The sequence below is a fragment of the Peromyscus eremicus genome, unplaced genomic scaffold (genome assembly GCF_949786415.1).
Source record: "Peromyscus eremicus unplaced genomic scaffold, PerEre_H2_v1 PerEre#2#chr22_unloc_1, whole genome shotgun sequence".
Classification (NCBI taxonomy): Eukaryota; Metazoa; Chordata; class Mammalia; order Rodentia; family Cricetidae; genus Peromyscus; species Peromyscus eremicus.
This window is the reverse complement of record NW_026734286.1, coordinates 6,096,326-6,119,257: the sequence shown is the minus strand read 5'-3', so window position 1 is coordinate 6,119,257 and position 22,932 is coordinate 6,096,326. Positions and strand designations below refer to the sequence as shown.

The 22,932-nt window shown below is 59.1% G+C and overlaps 3 protein-coding genes across 6 annotated transcripts in view; 2 read left to right on the top strand and 1 right to left on the bottom strand.

The window, feature by feature from the left end:
• Positions 1-1,096: 1,096 nt before the first annotated feature.
• Dus3l (dihydrouridine synthase 3 like) lies at positions 1,097-5,858 on the top strand. Of its 2 annotated transcripts, XM_059252061.1 has the most exons (13): positions 1,097-1,296; positions 1,854-2,139; positions 2,888-3,391; positions 3,725-3,766; positions 3,881-4,033; positions 4,184-4,300; positions 4,484-4,549; positions 4,654-4,764; positions 4,849-4,945; positions 5,042-5,117; positions 5,250-5,438; positions 5,549-5,677; positions 5,754-5,858. In XM_059252061.1, the coding sequence occupies exons 1-13, from the start codon at positions 1,202-1,204 to the stop codon at positions 5,824-5,826; spliced, it is 1,938 nt and encodes a 645-aa protein (XP_059108044.1). In that variant the 5' UTR covers positions 1,097-1,201; the 3' UTR covers positions 5,827-5,858. The 2 variants fall into 2 exon arrangements, with proteins under 2 accessions (XP_059108044.1, XP_059108045.1); XM_059252062.1 differs by lacking the exon at positions 3,881-4,033.
• Positions 5,859-6,191: 333 nt separating this feature from the next.
• Positions 6,192-8,040, top strand: Prr22 (proline rich 22). Its single transcript, XM_059252063.1, has 3 exons — positions 6,192-6,398; positions 6,482-6,547; positions 6,950-8,040. The coding sequence occupies exons 1-3, from the start codon at positions 6,287-6,289 to the stop codon at positions 8,023-8,025; spliced, it is 1,254 nt and encodes a 417-aa protein (XP_059108046.1). The 5' UTR covers positions 6,192-6,286; the 3' UTR covers positions 8,026-8,040.
• A 5,842-nt stretch (positions 8,041-13,882) lies between these two features.
• The window catches only part of Rfx2 (regulatory factor X2), a 60,745-nt gene continuing 51,695 nt past the window's right edge, over positions 13,883-22,932 (bottom strand). For 2 of the 3 annotated variants that reach the window (XM_059252058.1, XM_059252060.1), the window contains 9 exons: positions 22,444-22,562; positions 22,122-22,234; positions 21,474-21,628; positions 20,074-20,171; positions 18,571-18,720; positions 17,689-17,897; positions 15,768-15,921; positions 15,316-15,358; positions 13,883-14,996 (listed from right to left, as the gene is read on the bottom strand). In XM_059252058.1, coding sequence (XP_059108041.1) covers positions 14,884-14,996; positions 15,316-15,358; positions 15,768-15,921; positions 17,689-17,897; positions 18,571-18,720; positions 20,074-20,171; positions 21,474-21,628; positions 22,122-22,234; positions 22,444-22,562 — 1,154 coding nt within the window. In that variant the 3' untranslated portion in view covers positions 13,883-14,883. The remainder of the gene's footprint in view (positions 14,997-15,315; positions 15,359-15,767; positions 15,922-17,688; positions 17,898-18,570; positions 18,721-20,073; positions 20,172-21,473; positions 21,629-22,121; positions 22,235-22,443; positions 22,563-22,932) is intronic. The other variant, XM_059252059.1, reaches the window with a different exon arrangement.

Here is a 22,932-nt window from a genome sequence, read left to right as displayed (position 1 = left end):
AGCGCTGCACACCGCGGTGCCGGTACACAGTAAGCGCTCACTAACGGCACCGTCGTCCTCCCATCGCCGTGAGCGCCGCACACCGCGGTGCCGGTACACAGTAAGCGCTCACTAACGGCACCGTCGTCCTCCCATCGCCGAGAGCGCCGCACACCGCGGTGCCGGTACACAGTAAGCGCTCACTAACGGCCTCCCATCGCCGTGAGCGCCGCACACCGCGGTGCCGGTACACAGTAAGCGCGCACTAACGGCCCCGTCGCCGCGGTGAACGTACCGCAGCTCTCCACGCCGCGGCCGCGCCTCCTGCGGGAAGCCCGTCGGGGCGGCCGCTCTGAGGAGGGTGGTCGCCCTCTGCCGGCCTCAGTTTCCCCCACTGTGGACACTGCAAAGGAGCCCCAGCCTTCCCGTGCACATCGTGTCACTGCCATCCTGTCCTGCAGGGGGAGGTCGAGAGCAGCAGGGCGCCCCTGAGGTTTTAGGTCCCTTTCCCTCCCTGGGCCTGTTCCCCTGTGCCGTGCACAGCATCTAGTTCGGGCGCCGAGGGCCAACGTGAGACCCCGTCTCCGAGAGTTCAATTAACACACCCACTGGCTGGGGGGACTCGGCTTCGGTGCTGGAGACGGGTAGCCCAGGCTGGCCTCCAATACTGAACCAAGGATGACCGGAGATCTCCCGATCCTGCTGTCTCCACCCACCAAGTGCCCGGATGACAAGGGTAGGGGGATCGGGGCCTCGTGCACGGCGGGCTCCATCCCGAGCCGTCCTCGAGATCGGCGGGGAGAAGCGCCTGCTGCAGCCCGCGCGGGAACCCCAAAACTGCCTTCGGACCGCCACACACGCGTGACACACAGATTAAATGAGTAAACGTCTCTCTAGAAAGGCGACACTGGCGCACAACCCCAGCACTCCGGAGGCAGAGGCAGGAGGACAGCTGTCAGTTCGAGGTCCGCCTGTGTGAGCTGCAGCCGCCGCTTCCCGCGGGTGACCGGCGGGCGGACCCCGCGGGGACTCTCGGGCACTTCCGCTTCCAGCGCAGGCCCGCCAGCCCAGAGGCCCCGCCCCCCCCGGGGCCGCCGTGCGCACGCGCGCCTCAGCGTCATTGGTGCGGACTGAGCATGCGCACTCCGCTCGGTAAGCTCTGGGCGACACGCGACCCGGAAGACTTTCCTGCCACACTACAGAGCCGGCGTGAGGGGCGTCGATGGCGGAGGATGCAGAGGCGGCAGCCGAGTGCGGTGGTGGCGGCGACTCGGGGGTCGGCGCGTGCGAACCGGGGGTAGCGCCCATTAAAGCTCAGTGAGTCCCTGGCATCGGACGGCCAAGCTGATGGGGCCTTCCCGGCGTCCGTGGCGCGGCGCGAGCGGTGCATGCCGGGAGGTGTGGCGGTGTCCTGGAGAAGGGCAGCCCGGCGGCCCCACTATCTCCATGGAGAGTAACACGTTGACGGCTGTCACACGCATTAGACACGGCGTGGGGACTCAGCCGCGCGGCCCGCGGTGCATGCTGGGACTTGTAGTTTTCCTGGCACGGGCCAAAAATGGATTACCACTTCCAGACTGCGTCTCCGTAAGCGGGCCGAAAGGCTTCTTGGGAAGCGTGGCAGCTTGGGTCTACCCGCCAAGCATGCTGGGACTTGTAGTTTCTCTGTAGTCTAACGTGATGGTTGTTATTTGTGCATCACAACCTGTAACAGTGCAATTCTCTGAGCAGAGACACAAATAGGTCCTTCAAATGCAAAATAGGTGTCCCTCAGTCACTGGGGTGCCCCAAGGTGAGAGCTGGTTCTAAGCAGCGAGCCTCCTGACCCCAGACCCCTTTCTCTATGCCAACCGGAGTCTCTCCCTCTCCGGCAGGTACCGCACTACCAAAGAACGGTTCCACCAATACCTGGACGCAGACAAGCGAGAGGGTGCATGCCAGGAAACGCCCGAAGGAGACCCCGATGGCAGTGACCTGGCCGAGCCCGAGGCCAAGAGGATTCGCCTGGAGGATGGGCAGGAGAATGGGAAGACACAGGTGGCAGCTGAGCCCCCTGAGCAACGACAGGTGCCCAAGAGAGCCCGTGGCCAAAACAAAAGCCGGCCCCATGTGAAGCCAACGCACTATGATAAGGAGAGGCTGTGCCCATCCCTCCTCCAGGTGAGAACAGCTCTGGGCGAGGCTCCCTGGGCCCCTCACCTCAAAGCCTGCAGCTGCTTTGCGGGTGACATGCACATGGCCCTTGGCCTAGCAGTGCCTTGGCTTCTCCCTGGTGCATAGTGCTGCCTTCAGGATCACCTGCCCTCAGCCTGCTCGCTGCCGGGCTGGTGTCTGCAGGCCACACTGGCATTTTTGTGTCTTTTGACACATGGTTTCCCTGTGTGGCCCATGCCGGTCTGATAAACCTGTAGCATGATGCATGCCCAAAGAGACCTACTTTCTTTCTTTTTTGGTTTTTCGAGACAGGGTTTCTCTGGGTAGCTTTGGAGCCTTTCCTGGATCTTGCTCTGTAGACCAGGCTGGCCTCGACCTCACAGAGATCCGCCTGGCTCTGCCTCCCGAGTGCTGGGATTAAAGGCGTGTGACACCATTGCCCAGCTAAGAGACCTATTTTTACTTACGTATTTTTTAGGAGGGCATTGGATGCCCTGGAACTGGAGTTACAGGCTGTTGTGAGCCTCCACATGGGTGCTGGGAGTCAAACCCGGCGGTGTGCAGGAGCAGCCAGTGCTCTGGACCCCTGAGCCGATGTTCCATCTCGTGTGAGCCTGACACTGTGCCAGGGTTAGAGCTGGTGACACAGGCACACTGGGGTTGCTGACACTCCGGGGACACACGACTGGGAGAATAATCCTTGTAACCGCCCTGGCTCTCCTCCTCTCCGGCCCCTCCCTCATGTCCCCCACAGGAGTCAGCCACATGTGCATTTGGTGACCGGTGCCGCTTCCTGCATGATGTGGGGCGCTACCTGGAGACCAAACCGGCAGACCTGGGCCCCCGATGCGTGCTCTTCGACACCTTTGGCCGGTGCCCTTACGGCGTGACCTGTCGCTTTGCCGGGGCCCACCTGGGGCCCGAGGGTCAGAACCTGGTGCAGGAGGAGGTGGTGGCTCGCTGTGTGCACCTCCCTCCGGTGCGCAATGGCCTGAACAGGGCCCTGCAGCAGCAGCTGCGGAAGCGCCAAGTGTGCTTCGAGCGAGCTGAGCAGGCCCTGCGCCGCCTCACCCAGAGCCCCAGGCCGGTGGTCATCCCCGAGACCGCTGTAGCCACGGTTACCCCAGAGCAGAATAGCTGCCATGCCCAGCTGGATACTGCGGGAGGGGCCGGCAGCCCGCGTGGCAGCCCTGTGTCCACCTGTGGCCCCTTGACAGACGAGGACATCATTCGGCTGCGGCCCTGCGAGAAGAAGCAGGTAAGCATGAGGCGTGGCAGCTGGGCTCCAGTGTTGGCCACAGTCTTGCCTCAGCAGAAGGAGCCTGAAGAGTCCTGGAGGATCCGGGCTGGGGGATAAGGGGGCAACATGGAAGGCTCCTGAAGGGGAGGGCATTGAGACTGGGGTTTGAAAGGTTGACTAGAAGCTCCTACAGGAGACCGGGCACTGATGAACTTTCCCCTGAGAGGCATGGACGTGGTGTATGCAGAGGCGAGCAGTAGGAGGAGGCCACTGGGTGTGTGTGGGAGGGAGAGCATGGTTTAGACCGTGGGGAAGGAGGTCTGACTTCATCTGATGTTCCCTCCCCTCCAGCTGGATATCAATGGGAAGCTGTACCTTGCTCCGCTCACCACGGTAGGAGGTGGCTGGGGTGGGTGGCTCAGTGGTTCCCTGGGGCATTGCTGGTGTCTGGTGTCCCTGCTCTGCTGACAGAGCTCTGAGTCCTAAACATGCCCTTGTCCTGACCAGTGCGGGAACCTACCCTTTCGCCGCATCTGCAAGCGCTTCGGTGCGGATGTGACGTGCGGTGAGATGGCCGTGTGCACGAACCTGCTGCAGGGGCAGATGTCTGAGTGGGCCTTGCTCAAGCGCCACCCCTGCGAGGACATCTTTGGGGTGCAAGTCAGTGTTTGCCCTGAGGGAGGTTGGAAGGGGCCGCCACGTTGGGGAGCAATGCCCAGGATCTGTCCTTGCCTCCCCGATGTCCTTGCCTCCATGCGATGTGTGGTGACCCCAGTGGGCTGGTCACTGACCACACTCTGCCTGGTGCAGCTGGAGGGCGCCTTCCCTGACACCATGACCAAATGCGCTGAGCTCCTGAACCGCACCATCGACGTGGACTTTGTGGATATCAATGTGGGCTGCCCCATCGACCTTGTCTACAAGAAGGTGACAGCCACTTGGCTCTGGAGCCTGGGAGGGTGTGGCCCAAGCCTAGGACCCTGTCCTGCTGTCCCCATCTGGTCACGGGGCACACAGCCAGTGGCCGGCGATTCAGCTATATGTGGGTGCCCACAGGGAGTGTCTGCATTTCTTGTGGGGGTCACCAGGGTGTCTGTCTGTGTCCTACAGGGTGGTGGCTGCGCACTCATGAATCGCTCAGCCAAGTTCCAGCAGATTGTGCGGGGCGTGAACGAGGTAACCTGAGCTCTTCAGGGACACAGCCCTCCTCACCCCCACACGGTTCTGACGTGCGGCCTCCAGGCCTGCTCTCTGCTCCCTCTCTGCCCTCGTACCCGCAGGTGCTGGACGTGCCATTGACTGTGAAGATGCGCACCGGTGTCCAGGAGCGTGTGAGCCTGGCACACCGGCTGCTGCCCGAGCTGCGGGACTGGGGTGTGGCACTGGTCACGGTGGGTGTCCTGGTCCCCGCTGCCTCCCTTGCCCCCATCCCCAACCCCGCCACCTTCCACCCTCATCACTGCACCCCCTCCCAGCTCCACGGCCGCTCCCGGGAACAGCGCTACACCAGGCTGGCCGACTGGCCCTACATCAAGCAGTGCGCCGAGGTGGCCAGCCCCATGCCCCTGTTCGGTAGGTGCCCAGAGCCGCTCGCCCTGCTGGGTCCCTGGGAAGTCCTCCCCAGTACCAGGGGACTGCCACTGTCAAGACCCCACTCTGTCTCCTCAGGAAACGGAGACATTCTTTCATTCGAGGATGCCAACTGTGCCATGCAGACGGGCGTCGCGGGGGTCATGATCGCCCGGTGAGCAGCAGCTGGGCTGGGACAGGGATGCTAGAAGTTTCTCACCTGTGACTCCTGGGAGGGCGAGGCCCAGGTGCTGAGGCCCTGGCTGGCAGGAGGCACTGGGTCCCCACTGACCATCTCCCTCCACAGTGGCGCCTTGCTCAAGCCCTGGCTGTTCACGGAGATCAAGGAACAGAGACACTGGGACATCTCGTCATCTGAGCGCCTCGACATCCTGAGGGACTTCACACACTATGGCCTGGAACACTGGGGCTCCGACACGCAGGGCGTGGAGCGGACCCGGCGCTTCCTCCTGGAGTGGCTCTCCTTTCTTTGCAGGTGGGCACTGAACGCGGAGCATGGCCGGCCAGGGGCTGTAGTCCCGCCAGGGGCTGTAGCCCCAGGCCTCACCCAGCCTTATTGCCTCCTCTGTCCTCCTGGACCCGCAGGTATGTGCCCGTGGGCCTGCTCGAGCGACTCCCCCAGAGGATCAATGAGAGGCCCCCCTACTACCTAGGACGTGACCACCTGGAGACGCTCATGGCAAGCCAGCAGGCCGCAGACTGGATTCGCATCAGGTACCCACTGGCCAGGGATCTGTGGGGTAATGCCGGGAGGCCCAGGCCTGACCCGTCTGTCACCCTGTCCTCATAGTGAGATGCTGCTCGGACCAGTCCCACCTGGCTTCGCCTTCCTGCCCAAGCATAAAGCCAACGCCTACAAGTAGCCAATGGAGACAATAAATTTTATTCTTCTACATCTTCTTTTTCTTTGTGGGTTTTTTGAGACGAGGCCTCGTGTTTCCTGGGGTGGCCTTGAACTCCTGGAACCCTAGGCACACACTTGCTGTCATGCTTAGCTTTTTTTCAGGTGTCGTAGGTGGCATCTTTCCCTCTTCTTCCAGGACGTGGCCTTGGCTGGTGCCTGGCCGTTTTCTGACTCCTGGCTGTCCTGTTACGCTGGCCAGTACCCTCGTGGCTCTGAATCGGGGTGACCTGGCCCAGGGTGCATCTGCCCAGGGAGTGGAGGGAGTCACCTCCTGCCCACCCCCACCCCGGAACCCGAGCGGTGGGCCCCCTGAACTGGAACCCTCCACCTAGCAACAGGGCAAACAGAACCCAGTGGGACTCTATCCCCGAAGTGCCTCTGCTGCCACCCGGGCCCCCCCGGGGTGGCCTTTCTCCCCCATGCAGCACCCCAAAACTCTCTATCCCCCAGCCATACCCCAGGAAGGCTTCGGCCCACGGGGCCTGGAGGGCACTGAGGTGCCAGGTGGCCCAGAACCCCTTTCCACCATAGGTATGATGGTGGTGGCAGGCAGGGGTGTGTGATGGCCGTGGGGCCTGGGCTCCTGCCCCACCCACCGACACCTTTGTCCGCAGCCAGCACCAACCTGCTCTATCAGACTCCCGGCCCAGACCAGGATGAACTTTCAGCGCCTCCAGCAGGTACTGGCCAGCGCCCGAGCATGCTGAGAGCAGGCTCCGTCCTGACCCCAGATGAGACCCATGTCACCTCTGTACCCAGACTAACTCATGTGCCACAGTTCGAAGTGACCCTAGAGACCAGGCCGAAGCTTGCTTAGGTGACAACAGCTGCCACTAGAGAAGTTTTTCCACAAGGCCCAGCCACTCAAAAGCTCAGGTCACTGCTCCCCTGAGAATAGGAGTGTCCCCAACAGTCTCCAAGTGTCTTGCCCTCCATGAATCCCCAGATGACTGCTAAACAAAGCCAGTACACAGGCACCTTCCAGGTGAGGGCTGTGTCCTGTGTACCCGGGTCTCAGGCCCCCCCATCCCGTGTCCTGGTTCCCCCATGGACACACCTCTCAGGGTGCCCGCCACCTGCAGGCTTCCAGATGGCTCCCTGCGGCTGCTTCTTCGACCCTCGCATCTACCGAATCGAGTGGGCCACCTCTGACTTTGGCCAGTCGTCCCTGTACAAGGTGGCGGTGGCTGGCGGTCCCACCTTGTCCGGTGGCTACCTGCTGGAGGCCCCACCCTACCTCAAGGCCCCGGGGCCTCCGCCTGCACTCTATCCCCACTACCAGCCGGCTCCCGGTGGGCCACAATACCTCACACACTACCTTCCACCCGAGGAGCCTGGGCCCGAGGCACTGGGCTTTGTGGGGGATGGAGGGCCCCTCAACTTCATGGAGATGCTCAGAGATGGCCTGGTACCCCCACCAGCCCCTAAAGAGACTAAGCCACCTCCCTTGCTCATCCCAGTCCCCACGGCACACACGCTGCCGCCCGGGCCCTATGGCCATCTCAGTGGCCATGCCAGCCAGTTCCCAGGGCCCCAGGTGGCCATGAGGCCCATCAAAGCCCCCAGGGAGCTGCAGGGCAATGCTGTGGCCAGGCCGGGTCTGCAGTTCCCTCCTGGCCCTGCGGAGCCCAAGGTGGCTGAGGTGGAGGATGTCGCTCCGATGGGCTCAGGTGAGACTATGCCTCCCGAGGTGGCCCGTGCTTTCTTCCTACCGGACAAGGTCCTTCTAGAAGATGCCATGAAACTTTTCGATTGTCTCCCTGGGGGCGCTGAACCTGAGGCGGCCCTGCACAGAGGTCCCGGGCCTGGCCCGCGGGACAGTGGTGGCGGTGGGGACGACTGCACAGCGGACATCCGCTCCCTGCACCTGCCCGACGACCTGCTCTCCTTCGATTATGGCGTCCCTGAGGTCCTGGATGCCGTGGCCAGCGTGGATTACGTTTTCAGCTTTAAGGCCCTGGACGATGAGCTGCTGCCCCACGTGGGGGTCCCTGTCGCTGACACGGTGGCCCCTGGCCTGCGGTCCCATCAGTCAGGGAAGACGACCACCACGTCTACCAAGAAAGGGAAACCCGGTGGCAGACACAGGCAGACCGCGGGCCCGGCTGGTACTGCTGCCGCAGGACCCAGGCCGGACCCTGGAGCTGCCCCCAATTAAAGCAATTTGATCTCTGCTGTGTGTGGACACCGGTCCTGTTGCTGTGGCCCGGCAAGGCTGCTCGGACTGCATGGTGAAGCCGGGAGGGACCTGGCAGTCACCAGACACGTTCAGAGTCGAGCTGAGAACCTCAGAATTAAGTGTCAGGTGTCAGGGTTGGATCTGAACTGTTACCCTGCACTCAGGAGGCTGGGGCAGGGGAGCTGGAGGTCAGTCAGGGTCACGAAGGATGACCCCATCTAAAAGAAATGAGGACGTAGGGCTGGCTTGTAGCTCAGTAGGATAGGGTGTTGGGGCTCAGTGGGTAGAGTGCTTGGGGCTCAGTTGCTACACACAAGACCCTGGGTTCCATCCCCAATGCTAAATGAACTATATGTGGTTCACAGCTATAACCCTAGTGCTGAGGAGGTGGAAGGGATCAGAATGATCAGAATTTCAAGGCTAGCCTGAGCTACACGAGACTGTCTCAGCGAGAAAATCAGTCACCCAGGGCTGGCCGTGTTGGGAGGCCCCTGAGAAGTGGAGTTTTCTCTTCCACCCAGACCCCGCACTAAAATGGGTTTCCTTGTATGTTTAGTAGTCCAGAGAGGAGTGGACACCTGCCTGGGGACCACTGTGCAGGGCAGGCCCTGGAGGGTGGTTCTCCCCTGCTCCCGCCAGCTCTCCACACCTCTCCTGTCCCCCACGAAGGCAGAGAGGTCACTGCTGCTGTTTGGGGTATCTGGAGAGGTGGGCTTGCCTCAGTATGGTTACTGGGGAGGGCATGACAGAGCTGGTTGACTGCAGGGACCATGGGCTGCTTTGTGGAGCAGGTGTGGGCTGTGGGGGGGGGGTGCTGCTCAAGCAGCCAAGAGTGTGAAGGTGGGAGGGAGAGGAGCCCCACAAAGTTGTCCGGACTCCGCACACAGTCACACCTCACTAGTCTGTCACCATCGCGAGCCCAAGGCCACCATCCCGCTCTCTCCCTCACCACCTCTGGAAATGTTCAGTTGAGCCAGGGCCTCGGTGTGTAGCCCAGGCTGGCCTGGCACTCACAGGAATTAGACCCCCCAAGGCATGCACCACCATGCCCGACTTGCTTTTCTTTTGTAAAAGACAGGTCTCTGGTAGCCCAGGCTGGCCTTGAGCCTAGGTAGTTGAGAATGGCCTTGAACTCCTAATCTTTCTGCCTCCACCTGCAGAGTGCTGGGCTGACAGGTCTGTGCCTGAGCTCAGGGCCTCCTGTGTGGCAGGCAGATGCTCTCCCTGCTGAGCAGCCCACCTTAATTCCACCAACAGCGTCCTGTGAGAGCTGGAGTTCCCTGCTTTGCTGGATGCTCAGTGCTGTCGGCCGGAGCCCCCTCCCCCACCTTCCCAGGGTCACTCCCAGCACCACCTCGTCCCCTCCAGTGCTGGCTAAGTACAGGGTGACAGGTTTGGGAGATATGGCCATTTGATTGTAGATCGATGGGTGGGCTTGCACACAAGAGCTGTGAATCGTGGGTGGGAACACCGTGGGGCATGGAAGTGCTCCTCATCCGGCTGGGGGACCTCCAGGAAGCTCCTCTGGAAGAAGTAGGAATTGAGATAAACAAATGGGCTGGAGCGCACTGGGCAGAGCCTTCACCGGGCATGCATGAAGTCCTGGGTCAACCCCCAGCACCACATAAACGGTAGGGCAGTCCACACATGTCATCTCAGAGCTAAGTGGAGGCAGGAGGATCAGGAGTTCAAGGTACTGCTACATAGCCTTAAAGACCAGCACTCGGGAGGCAGAGGCAGGCAGTTCTCTGTGAGTTTGAGGCCAGCCTGGGCTACATAATTCCAGACCAGCTTCATAGTGAGACCTTGTCTTTGAAAACATACTGATAATCCCAGCACCACGGGAATGGAGACAGGACTGTTGGGCGCTGGTGGCCATCAGCCTAATTCCAGTTTCAGCAAGAGATTGTTCTCCACCTTCCTCCTCTGGCTTTCACATCACACGCACAATCCCGGGCCAATTAGTGCCCCAAAGTATCTGGGAGCTCGCCCCAGAAAACAACCTGGCCCACTCTCCAGAGGGAAGACACTTGGTTGAAGGTTAGGCCCCGAATGTCTGAAGGGCGACGCTGAGCTCCTGCTTGTCCTGTGGGAGTGTCTGAATGGCCAAGTTCCCACCTGTCGACCCCCGTACCACCCCCCTCCGCCACCACCCCAAGAATCTGGAGATTCTGAGCAGCCTGATCATGGGAGGGCTGTCCCGGGAAGGGTGGTAGGGCAGGGCCCAGAGCAGGATCCAGGGAGGGAGACACGTCAGCCAGAGATGGGAGGACAATCGGGAGGCTTCAGGGACAGAACGTCCCCCAGGGTGTGGGCATCTCCGTTTTATTAAACAACAAAAAGATTATTTCGTATGTGTGGGTGCTTTGCCTGGATGTGTGTGTGCACCATGTGGGTGCAGTGCCTGAGGAGGCTGGGCGGGGGCATAAGATCCCCAGAAATGGAGTTACAGATGGTTGGGAAGCACCATATGGGTGCTGGGAATCCGAATCCCAGTCCTCGGCTCTAACCACTGACCCATCTCCCCAGAACCCAAATAAAATTTTGTTGTTGTTGTTAAGACAAGGTTTCTCTGTGTAGCCCTGGCTTTCCTGGAACTCACTCTGTAGACCAGGTTGGTCCCAAACTCTCAGAGATCTGCCTGCCTCTGCCTCCCGAGTGATAGGATTAAAGGTGTGCGCCATCACACCCGACTCCAAATTTTTAGAAAAGATTTTCCCCAAACCATGAAGGACCAGTGTCCCTTGCCTTCCCCATCAGTGGGACGACAGAGTTGAAGCAGGGGAGGCCCTGCCACCACCAGCTCCACCTGCTGGAAGCATCACAGTGAATCAGGGAACTTTGGTTGCAGAACCCTGCAAGTTGGTAGACACCCACACTCGAGATCTGCTGCCAAGGCTGCCGGAGACTCAGTGGTCTGGAGTGTGCATGGGGAGGTGACAGACCTCCGGAGGAAGAGCAGAAATAGAAAATAGGATCAGGGCTCCAGTGAGACCCAGGCCTGGGCTAGGTTCTGATCCAACTGACAGGCAGCCCCAATCCGAGGCATTCCCTTGAAGGGAAAACTGTTAGGAGGGGGGCTGGGAGCTTGGCGCCCCCAAGCACTCACCTGCCTACTGAGTGCGGTGTCTGCATGAGAAGTGTCCCCCACACCCTCAGATGTTTCAGTCCTTGGCCCTGAGTTGGCTCTTTGCTTACAGAACCTTACAAGGTGACACTTGCTGGTGGAAGTGCACCCCTGGGGCGGACACGGGGAGTTTGTAGCCTCCCACCACCACCAGCTCTCAGCTTCCTGCTCTGGGTACTGGCTGCCACACCTCACCTACCATTACAGACTGTCCTTCAGGAGCAGCTGTGATCCAGCTGGTCCAACCATGGCTGTCCCCAACAGGAAGGCCAAGAATCTGGTAGTTCCGTCCACAAGGCTAGATGTCTCTATTGGAATCCCAAGGAACCCGCCCCTTCTCTCTTTCCATCCCAGCTGTGTTTGAAGGCCACAGGGGCTAAGCATAATCAGTGCTCTGTCACCAAGTGTGGCCCCCACAGGCTCATGTGTCTGAATGCTTGGTCCCCAGTTAGTGGAGCTGTCTGGGAAGGATTAGGAGGTGTGGCCTTGTTGGAAGAGATGGGCTTGGAGAGTTCAAAAGCCCCACACCAAAGCCAGACCTGGTGGCGCACACCTTTAATCCCAGCACTTGGGAGGCAGAGTCATGTGGATTTGTGAGTTCAAGCCAGCCTGGTCTATGGAGCGAGATCGAGGACAGCCAGGGCTACACAGAGAAACCCTGTCCCAAACAAACAAAACCAGCCCACACAGGCCTGTCTCTGTGCTCTCGGCCTTCTACTTGTGGATCAGATGTAGCTCTCAGCAATTGCTCCAGCACCAAGTCTGTCTGCTCCCTGCCATGATGTTCATGGGCTCTCCCTCTGGAACTGTAAGCAACCCCCAGTTAATGCTTTTTTTTTTTTCCAGAGCTGAGGACCGAACCCAGGGCCTTGCACTTGCTAGGCAAGCACTCTACCACTGAGCTAAATCCCCAACCCCTGTTTTTTTTTTTTTTTTTTTTTTTTCGAGACAGGGTTTCTCTGTGTAGCTTTGCGCCTTTCCTGGAACTCACTTGGTAGCCCAGGCTGGCCTCAAACTCACAGAGATCCGCCTGGCTCTGCCTCCCGAGTGCTGGGATTAAAGGCGTGCGCCACCACCGCCCGGCTCTTGATTTTTTTTTTTTTTTTTTTTTTTTTTTTTTTTAAGACAGTTTCTCTGTGTAGCTTTGGCAGTCCTGGAACTTGATCTATAGACCAGGCTGGCCTCGAACTCACAGAGATCCTCCTGCCTCGGCCTCCCGAGTGCTGGGATTAAAGGCGTGTGCCATCACTGCTTGGCTAATGCTTTCTTTTTTAAGTTGATTTTGTCATGGTGTCTCCTCACAGGACAAAATGGTAACTAAGACACAGAAGGCTTCTGTTCCATCCTTATCAAGGGACTTCCGTCTAGAGGCTCAAGGTGGCTGTTGGTGTTCCAGCCATCTCTTCACTCCAGTGAGCCTGTTCTTGGGAGAGAGCGTGGAAATGAACAGTGTGCAGCCTACTGTGTCCACGGGGCTCCCGGAGGCTTTCTGAATGAGGTCCCAGCGCCCTCACAGTCCTGTCTGGTGTCCCTTCCCGGGACCTGACAGTCCGTGGACTTCACCGTGACCCTCTGTCTCCAGCCCCAGAGCAGCACTTCCCATCTCAGGAGCTTCTATCCCTGACTGGTCCCGGGACCCGGAGGGGGAGGCGGGAGCTGCTGTCGTCGGTGAGGTCCAGTTTCTGATTTAGCTTTGCGGCTTCAGTGGGACGGAACCCGGACGAGGATGGTCTGAGCTCATTCCCTAGGAAGGGCGAAGGGGTGTTGTGGGTTCCCGCTAGACAGTCTGGGGAGTTCTGGTGAGAAATGAGCAATGGCTGAGGAAGATGGGATGGCAACATGACTCAGTGGGTAAAGGTGCTGCTTGCTGCCAGGCCTAATGACCCAAGTTCAATTCCTGAGACACACTTGAGCCCAAAAATTGTCCTCGGACCTTCACACACGCGCACGCGCGCGCACACACACAGACAGACAGACACACACACACACACACACACACACACACACCCCGTAAACTAGGAGAAAGCCGGCTGAGCACCCAGACGCCACCTCACGTTCCTGCCACTGAGCCCTTCCCGCCGTGCCTGGCCCCCAGGGACCACCCCAGGACCCCATTCCCAGCTCTGTCCTGACAAGCTCTCCGTGGACAGAGCCACTTCTGGATACACACTCACTCCAAGTTCCTAGGAGAGTCCAACATTTGCCCTCACCCCAGTACAGACAAAGCCCTGAGGTTGCTGTTGGGGGCCAGGGACAGGAGGGTGCCTTTATCCTTGTGTCTGGAAGGGTCACCCCCTGCAAGCCTGTGTCCTGCTGTCACCAGCCTGGGGCTGTCCTTGCTGGGGACACAAGTCCATCACTCTCGGAAGCGAGAGACCCAGTGGTCAAAGGGCTCAGCCTCTTCCTTCTGGGGAGCCAGCAGGCCAGTGCGGGAGGCTGGTGGCCCCAGAGTGAGGTTTTTTGTTTTTTTTTTGAAGGAAACCTACACGATCCTCTGGGTCTGGAGCATGGATGGTGATCCACCTACCCTACAAAGGACAACACAGTGCAAGGCAAAAATCCCTGTGTGTATTGGTTTCCACAAGGGGGAGAGCCCGGCCAGCACCCCCTAGGACACCATCCTTGAAAACCGTTCTGGCTGGATTTGTCTAAGTGTAAAGGCTCCATGTGACTAGTGCCGCACAAATGAACAGACATGGACAATGGGTGTGTTGTGATGGACACATCCACAAGAACTTCCTAAGAACAATTACAGCACAAACTATCAGGGAACATCTTTCCAAAAAGAGAAAAACTATCGGATTTCATGAGGCGCTTCCTAGGTTGTGGGGGGAGCTTGTGTTTGGGGCAGAATTCTTGACATGCGATTGCAGTGAAGTATTATGGCCACGCGTTGGGGCGTCTAGAACTCAGGGCCCGCACAGCCTTGGTGTTCATTTGTCCCCAGAGATCTTGGGGTCTGGAGTTGAGAAGGGGTCAGCCACAGGCCAGAGCAGACAGCATGGCTTGTTTCGGGTGGTGTCTGGAAGACTGCAGGGCCCAGGCACTGTGGTGCACAAAGGTTGCTGAGTGCTGCTAGGATGCGTGGACATGGTGCTGACCACTGTGGCCACTTGGGCAAACCCAACCCAGGCCCCCTGGGTTAGCTTGGTGCCGACCCTGAATGGACGGTTTGACTGGCTGATGTGAGTGGGCCGTGCATGGAGTCTGTTTTCTTCTTGGCTTGGACCTGTCTGGGATGAGATGAGATGCCTTTAGCATCTGCGATCCACCTCGGTCAGGGCCTGCACCTGGAGGCCCCTCGCCCGTCTATGAGGGGCCATGAGGTGCATGGAGACCAGAGCACAGGGGTCAGTGCCTGGTGAGCAGCTCCGTGCCTCCTGCTCCTAGGGTTGGTTTTTCTTTGAAATGATGGTTTAAGTTGAGAGCAGCTGAGAAGAAAAGCCATGGGGGCAGCTGGGGTGTTCTGGGGGTTGTGCCTCCCAACGCGCACACGCAGCAGGGAAGGGTGTTGGGACAGGGGACAGATGGGTCGCTGTATCCCCAGGGATACCTTAGCGGGCTGTGGGCCCTTCCCCACGGTCTGTGGCCTTCTGGGGGTGGGGCACCTTGGGTCACAGTAAACATGGCATCATCTAAGAGGCACTAGTGTGATAGGCTGAGAGTCCAGGTCCTTAGAGGCGACACCTTCCGGAAGCGCGTGGAAGGGGCTAGATGCCCTGCAGTGAGTGGCTGGGGTCACTCCGTTCCCGTTTCACCAGGGGCTCGCCCAGGCTGCGGCCATCCACATCTGTCTCACTGCTGTGTCCATCCCCAGTGTCCTCTGCAGGGGTGAGGGCACGGTAAGAGCAGAGTGGCCTGTCAACTCTCCACCTACCCCCATGTCCTCCCTGGTCACGCGGCTGCACCAACAGGCTGCCCTTCTACCCCAGGCTCTCCCGTGGCCACCAGACTGGCCAGCAATGAGCTCTTCTTGCACCTCCCTAAGCCACCACAGGGTATCACCAGAGCCCGCGCCCAGTGGCCAGGATTCCCACCACCTGCATGCCAGCTCCTGGGGTCCTTGACCCACCCCAGAGGCTGCCACAGTGGCTCTCCTCACAGACAGCGTGCAAAGGAGCTGGGAGCCAGGGCATACGCACCTTTGTCCAGCAGCGTCAGTGACAGGGAGGCCAGATCGTTGAACTGTAAGAGAAGGGAGGGGTCTGAGACATCAGTCAAACCCAGCGACATAGCCAGAGGGTCCTCCTGCAGGCCCTGGGGGTGGCTAGAGGCTACTGGGCAGTGGCACAGTGATGCAGGGCTGTGTGGGGTGAGCCCTTGCTCTTGGAAGCCCTGACGCCGGCCACAAGCATGCCTTCACATGGCTTCATTTCTTCTGCCTTGTTAGGATTGTGTGTGTGTGTGTGTGTGTGTGTGTGTGTGTGTGTGTGTGTGTGGCCTGAAAAGGGCACTGGATCCCCGGGAGATGGAGTTGCAGACAGCTATGAGCTACTGTGTGGGTGCTGGGAATTGAACCCAGGTCCTCTCTGAGACCTGAGCTCCGCGGGAGGGTGTCTGGGCGGACCTGGGCCTCTGGGTCTCCCGGCCTCACCTCGCCCATGACGGCAATGGGCGTCTCCCCAGTGGCCTGGGCCACGCGGTGCTCCACCAGGTAGAACATGTACTCATCATACAGCAGCCGGATGAGGTGGAAGGAGCCAAAGCTGGCCGCACTGCGCAGGGTCAGGTCCCGGATCACCATGGAGCTGGGGGCAGGGGCAGAGATGCTCTGAGCCTGGACAGCGAACACTGCTGAGGCTGGGGGACAGGCTCCGGGGCGGGGGTGCCCACCTGTCCCCAGACACACCCAGGGGCCAAGGGGGACGTGGGTGGATGGGAGGCAGTGCACCCCAGTGCTTCACTGCTGCCTTTTTGCTTTGATTTTAGCTTGAAAAATACAATTTATTATTTATTTATCATTCATTCATTCATTCATTCATTCATTTTTGAGACAAAGTCTTTCTACATAGCCCTGGCTGTCCTGGAACTCACTCTGTAGACCAGGCTGGCCTCAAACTCACAGAGATCCTCCTGCCTCTGCCTCCTGAATGCTGGATTAAAGGTGTGCTCCACACACACACAGATACCTTGTTTTTGTTTGTTTGTTTGTTTGTTTTTTAATGTGTTGCCTGCTTGTAAGTACACCCTGAGGGTGCAGTGCCCCGGGAAGCCACTGCCTGGAACTGGAGTGAGTCACTGCCTGGGTGCCCGGAACCAAATCCGGGTTCTGTGTTGATGCTCTAAACATTGAGACTCACTCCAGCTCCCTCAGCCTTGTTTCTCTGCACCCGGGCTTGTTGGCTTGGTGGCCCGTTGGGCCCCAGGGAACTCCTGTCCCACTCAGCAGTGACATTGCAGACGTGGCTGTTCTGCATGAGCACTGGGGTTGGACTCAGGGCCTCATGCTTGCTCAGCCGCACGGTCCACCCAGCCAGCTTCCCAGCCCGATTCTGCTTCTATTTTCTTACATTCCTCTTTTTTCTCTTCCTTCCTTCCTTCCTTCCTTCCTTCCTTCCTTCCTTCCTTCCTTCCTTCCGAGGTGAAGGCCAGTGTCTTATTCTGTGGCCCAGGCTCATGTTGAACTCAGATCCCCTACCTCAGCCTCACCACAGCCGCTGGGCCAGCTCAGGTTTTCTCCCATGACCCCTCCCCTACTTTCTTTCCCACACGAACCTTCTGCGACCACAGTTTCTGTGGCAGCAAATGGCTGAAGACACTGCAGCCATGACTGATGGGAGCAGTCTGACATTGTGCTTCACCCAACCCTGTGAAAAGCCTCACACTGAACAGCCACTTCCCCTTGGGCTGCAATTTTAACTCCAGCCCAGGTTTCTGCCCTGCCCTGCCCTGCCCTACCATGCTGGCTCATTTCATGTCAATCTGACACAAGCTAGAGACATCAAAGAGGAGGGAGCCTCAGCTGAGGAAATGCCTCCATGAGATCCGGCTGTAAGGCATTTTCTCATTTCATGATTGATGGGGAAGGCCCAGTCCATTGTGGGTGGTGCCATCCCTGGGCTGCTGGTCCTGGGTTCTATAAGAAAGCAGGCTGAGCAAGTCATGGGGAGCAAGCCAGTAAGCAGCACCCTCCATGGCCTCTGCATCAGCTCCTGCCTCCAGGTTCCTGCCTGTGTGAGTTCCCATCCTGACTTCCTTCAATGGTGGACTGTCACCTGGAAGTGTAAGCTGAACAAACCCTTTCCTCTCACATTGCTTTGGTCACGGTGCTCCGTCACAGCAGTAGTGACCCTGACTAGGACTCCACCTGTCCCTGGAGGCTTCTGATTTGTGGGCCCACAGTCTCGTTTATTATGTGTTTCCACAGGATTCTAACGTTGTCTGAGCTGTGGTAGGCTCCAGCCCTGCCCTCAGCCCACAGCCCCATCTGTTCCAGGCTCAGGGCCCAGAAGGTGTGTGGACCTCACAGGTGGCGCCCCCCCCCCCCACTATGGACGCGGGGTGGCCCAGCTCACCTGTAGAAGGACCACTTGAGCAGGAACTGGCGGGCGGCCTTGGGGAAGCTGGGGCTGCCGGCGTGCTGCTTCAGCACCTGAGTGACCACGTTGTCCAGCCAGCTGGCCCACTGGTCCAGCGAGCTCTGCTGCTGCAGGGTCACCTTGAAGTCATGCTCCAGGCGCTGTACCAGGCTCTCCTCGCACTGGCACACCCACGAGGCCTGCTCCTGGGAAGGGGTAGTGTGTGAGGGCCTGGGGAATCTTCTGCTATATTTATTTGGGACAGGGTCTCATGTAGCCCAGGCTGGCCTTACATTGTGAGTGTAGCTGAGGATAACCCTGAACTCCTGATCCTAGATGGGTTGATGTGGTACCAGCTCAGAGCCCTGCATGTTAGGTGGGGGCTCTGCCTACTGAGCCCCGACTCCACCTTTCCTTATTTATCAACACAATGTCTCAAGAGGTAGCCCAGGTTGGCCTAAAATGCCAACCTTCCCATCTCAGTCTCCTGAATGCTGTGATGACAGGCATGTGCCACTGAGCCTCGCAGAGGGTCCCCTTCTCAGGGCACACCTGTGTGTGCTGAAAAGATGTCCTCAGCCATGCCATGGTTTGTCCTTTTCTGGCAGGACAGAGCCAGGCACACCAAGTCCGGCAGCTGGGAGTGTTTGGAATGCAAACAGACAAGAGTGCAGCTCGTTCAGCCGGCTACAAAAGGGATCTGAGACATAGCGAGGTGGGCGGGTGGGCCGCGAGCCAGCCTCAGGCTCCCCCGCAGAGTGCAGGTCAGGGAGGGACCAGCTGCCGGCTGCAGCTCCAGCTGTGGTTTGCTGGCCAGCCTGCGTGGGGAGCACCCAGCCTGGAGCACAGTAGGGCCAGCCGATGTCACTGCCAAGTCACCTGAACATTGGCAAAGTCCACGCGGTTGAGGTCGCTCAGCATCTGGTTGATCTGTGACGTGTTCTGCAGCACGGCTCGCGCCGCCTGAGCCAGGTGGTTGAGGGACGTGTAGCGCCGCAGGGTCTGTGCGAAGGCACTCACGACGCCTACCTATGAGGGAGCAGGTCACACGGTTAGCAGAGTCCCTGCATGGGGGATGTGGGTGGCATCCGCACACCACCCTGCTCCCTGCAGGCCCCTGGGAACTCAGGATGGCAGAGGGAGGAAGAGGCGGACGGAAGACCCTGTGGGTAAGGGGGCCTCTGTGGCTGTCTGTGCAGGCGCATCTCATCCGTGGCTCAATGGAGACAAGCCTCCCTGTAGACCCTTGAGGGATTAGCGGGATTGCGAAACTGAGGCAGGAAAACCATCCCACTGGATGAGCAGAGCAGCCCCATGCTCTGCCTGGCGGACTGTGCCTGCCAACCATACTCCATGACAGACCTTCCTCCCTTTGCTATGTCAGGCAAGTGACCCTACACACACAGCCTGGGGGCGGGGGCACGCATGAAGGTCTCAGCCCTGGCCCCTGGCCCATCACAGGGCACCTCTAAGGGCATTTCTTCCCGGCAGCGTGCTAATCCCTGCTTCCAGAAGCCTCAGTGGATGGTAAAGATACAGAGCCCGGTGCGGTGGGATGTTAGCACTCAGGGAACTGAGGCAGGAGGATTATGCGTTGGAAGAACTTTTGGGCTAAGGAGAGGTGGGGGCCTAGAATCCTCAGGTCCACCAAGCTAGTGTGGTGTATGTGCACGCGCATGTGTATGCAAGTGTGCCTGTGTGTGGCGGCCAGAGGTTGGGGTCTTCACTCCCCACCTTCGTTTTTTCTCATCTATTTGTGTGTGAATGCACCCATGTAATGGCGTGCATGTGGAGGTCAGAGGGCAGCCTGCAGCTGGTCCTCTCCTTCCACCATGTGGGTCCCGGGACTGCACTCAGTCATCAGGCTTGCTGTCAAGGGCTTTTACCCACTGGGCCGTCTCGCTGGCCCCACGTCTCACCGAAGCCCGCACTTGCTGATCAGCTAGTGGCTGGTCAGGCCAACGCCAGGGCCCGGGTCTGCCTCTTGACTGCTGGTGTCACGGGCATGTAGCACCATGCCCACCTTTTCATGTGGTGCTTTTTTCATGAATTTCAGGGTCCAAATTCAGGTCCTCACATTTGCGTGGCGAACACGTCATCTCGTGAGCCCCCTCCCCAGCCCCGGGCACCCAGCGGCCCTGTACACATCCTGGACTGCCAGGGCTTCCTGTTTGCTTCACGCCGAGGCCACAGATTTATACCAAAGTTCTGACTTGTGGCCCAGACCCAGTAACTGGCGGGGGAGGAGAGGGAAGTTGCGCTGTCCGCTCTGAGGTGGCGGTGGCGAGAGTGTCACCCCCGCTGCCATCTACAGCTCCCCTGCCAGCTCTTTCACCCCACAGCATCCTGGGAGGCCCATCCCCAGACCCATCCGTCGGGTACCTTGGTCTGGATGGCCTGCTGAGGGAAACCACTCATGGCATTGATGAGCCAGCCCTCTAAGCTCTTGGCGAAGTTCCTGATGGCCTGCGTCAGGGAACCTGGGGGCGTGAACCAGAGGCTCATGGTGAGTGGGGTGGCAGCACTCACCCCATGGGGTCTACCGGATGCCATGTGGACGATGCCGGTACAGGCAGAAGTCCCATGGAGAGACCAGAACAGCCTGAGCGTGACTGGGGCCCTGGTCACCTGGGGAGGGGGTGCCGGGTAAGAGGGGAGACCAGACATCTGTCCATTACTCCAAGGACACAGGGCCCTGTCTGGGACATATATGGCCGTCACAGTGATGGAGCTCCTGGCGTGGAGACCAGGGACACTTGCCCAGCACCTGGCATTGCCTGGGCTGCCCCACAATCAAGACGCACATGTCACCAGTACCATAGCACCAGGGTCAGACAAACACACACATGTACATGCACACATGCATATAGACACACATGCACACATGTACACACAAAGTGTATTATGTCAACATCCACATTTATTTTATGCTGACTTATTATAAGAAGAAAATTGGACTTTCTGGTTTTGTTTTTGGGAGATGGTCTCTCTCTAATGGATGTCCTGGAACTCGCTCTGTAGACCAGGCTGGTCTCGAATGCAGAGATCCTCCTGCCTCTGCCTCCTGAGTGATGGGATAACAGGTGTGTGCCACCACGCCTGGATAACCGGGCCGTTTATATTTTCAGTTTTCTTTTGATTTTTATTTTCAGACTGTTTTTAAAGAAAATGTATTTCAACATCATTGTTTTTCTGAGATGCAGAATGCCACCCTGGCCAGTCCCCCAGCATGAGGCCACATAGGAGAGGTCACGGTTGTGCTGTTTCTGACTTTTGGCAGGAAGCCCCCTAGCGCACTAGGAAGACCCAGCCTGGCCTCACGTTAACAGCCCCCCCCCCACACACACACACACAACCGGCCCGCAGGGAAGGCACTCGAGGCTGAAGCTGGACTCCCTGCCCACTCTGGGGTTGAGGGCACCGAGCTGGGAAGGGCCTGGGTGGGTCCAAGGCCATCTGGGCTCATGGGTGATGCCCTCTCTAATGGGCCAGTCTTGGCCATTTCTCCTAGCAAACATCCCTGGTGCCCATAGTGGCCTGGCATGCCCTTGAAACTGAGGTGGCCACAATGGCTTTCCTAATAGGTGACTCTTGGCCGCCCTTGCCTGCCCTCCAGGGAACCTTCTGGAAAGCCCGGCACATGCCCCAGCCAGCTCTTAGCACCCTGCTGCCTGGCAGAGAGCTCTCTGGGGTCAGGAAGGGGGTGGAGTTGGCAAGTGAGCGGCACCACAGGGCTGAGTGGTGGCTGGGGAGGGGGGCAGGGCCTTGGGAGGGCGGCTTACTGGGGACAGGCCGCAGTACATCCGGAATGAGGGTCTCCACCAGCGCCTGGTACAGGATGTGGTCACAGCTGCGCATCCACTGCAGGACTGGCTCGCATCTACACAGAGAGATGAGCTTGTCCTTGGGAAGGAGGGTGACTTCCGGCTCTTCGTCGCTGCGGGAGGGGGAGGGGCACAGTGAGCCCACGGGATGGGCAGGGACCACAGAGCACAGAGGGGGCAGGCTCAACCAGGCTTGGCTGGGGCTCCAAGGAGCAGCACTGTCCCCATCCGCCTGTGGCTCAGGTAATGCATGTCACTGCAGTTATGGACCAGGTCACAACTCAGTAGCACAGTTCCATTATCTTGACTCTCAGGAACCCGAGGCAGGAGGATGACAAAGCCCAGTCTGGGCTACAGTAGGAGACCTGGGGCCTAGCTCAGGGGAAGAGGCCCTGCCTAGCATGTGCAAAGGCCCTGGGTCCCCAGGACTGCAGCAGAACAGGGTGCTGTGGAGGAAGGTGGTTCAGGGTGCGAGAGAGAGAGGGACATTTACACAATGTCTCCGGCAGCTTAGACACGTGCAAGGTGTCAGGAGATCGGCTCGGGGTTAAATAGGAGAACATATGGGCTGAGTCTGCCCTGTCCTGGGTGGGGTTGGGGTGTCACCTGGCAGGCAGCGAGGCACGTCCGTCACTAGAGGTAGCCTTGCAGTTCCAAAAGGAGAACCACAGCTTCTCGATGTACTGAAACTGCAGATTCATGACGACGTCTAAGGTGGCCTAGGAGCAGAACAGCCTGTCAGGGTGAGGCCCAGTCACGGGCCTGGGCTGTGGGCAGTTATGGGGTTTTCTAAGGCCCCCAGAGGGGCTAGTGGAGAGAGAATGGGCAGAGGCAGTGCCCAGGGCGAGGGACCTGGGGGGGACACGGATCTGGCAGTGATGTAAGGGAACTGCAGGTGGGGGTTGGGTCTGGCCGAGTAGGGCGTCACCTCACAGTGCCTGCGATACACCAGCTGCAGGGCCTTCACATCATGAAGGGTGACACTCTCCTGCAGCAGCGCACTGCCTAGGTCAGGTGCCGGGAACTCTGGGAAGACGTGGGACACATCTGAGAAGAGACGACACATACAGGTCACACATGCAGGCTCCAGGGTCCACAGGCACAGGGCAGTCCTGGTACTGTGGCCACATGGTGACCTCAGTGTCAGCTCCTCAGGGTTTCTCTGCACGAAGCAGAGCCGTGCCTCAGCGGTCACCTAAGCAGACACAGGCGGGGCTGGGCTCTGGCTAGAGTACATGCTGTGGTGCCCGAGGCCCTGGGTCCCACCCACAGTACCAGAGACCTGTCGCCCTAGCACTGGGGAGGACCAGGAGTTCACAGCCAGCCTGGGCTATGGGAGGGTCACTAATGTATTCATATATTAGTTTGGGCACACAATGATCATTCTGGAATCCCACAGATGTCAGAAGGTTCATTT

Excerpts from the sequence above, each read along its gene's own strand:
- Dus3l (XM_059252061.1), top strand. The coding sequence starts at position 1,202 with ATGGCGGAGGATGCAGAGGCGGCAGCCGAGTGCGGTGGTGGCGGCGAC. Across the intron at positions 4,765-4,848 it reads GGGGTGTGGCACTGGTCACG|CTCCACGGCCGCTCCCGGGA; the intron begins GTGGGTGTCCTG and ends ACCCCCTCCCAG. Across the intron at positions 5,439-5,548 it reads TGGCTCTCCTTTCTTTGCAG|GTATGTGCCCGTGGGCCTGC; the intron begins GTGGGCACTGAA and ends CTGGACCCGCAG.
- Prr22 (XM_059252063.1), top strand. The coding sequence starts at position 6,287 with ATGCAGCACCCCAAAACTCTCTATCCCCCAGCCATACCCCAGGAAGGC. Across the intron at positions 6,399-6,481 it reads AGAACCCCTTTCCACCATAG|CCAGCACCAACCTGCTCTAT; the intron begins GTATGATGGTGG and ends CTTTGTCCGCAG. Across the intron at positions 6,548-6,949 it reads ACTTTCAGCGCCTCCAGCAG|GCTTCCAGATGGCTCCCTGC; the intron begins GTACTGGCCAGC and ends CGCCACCTGCAG.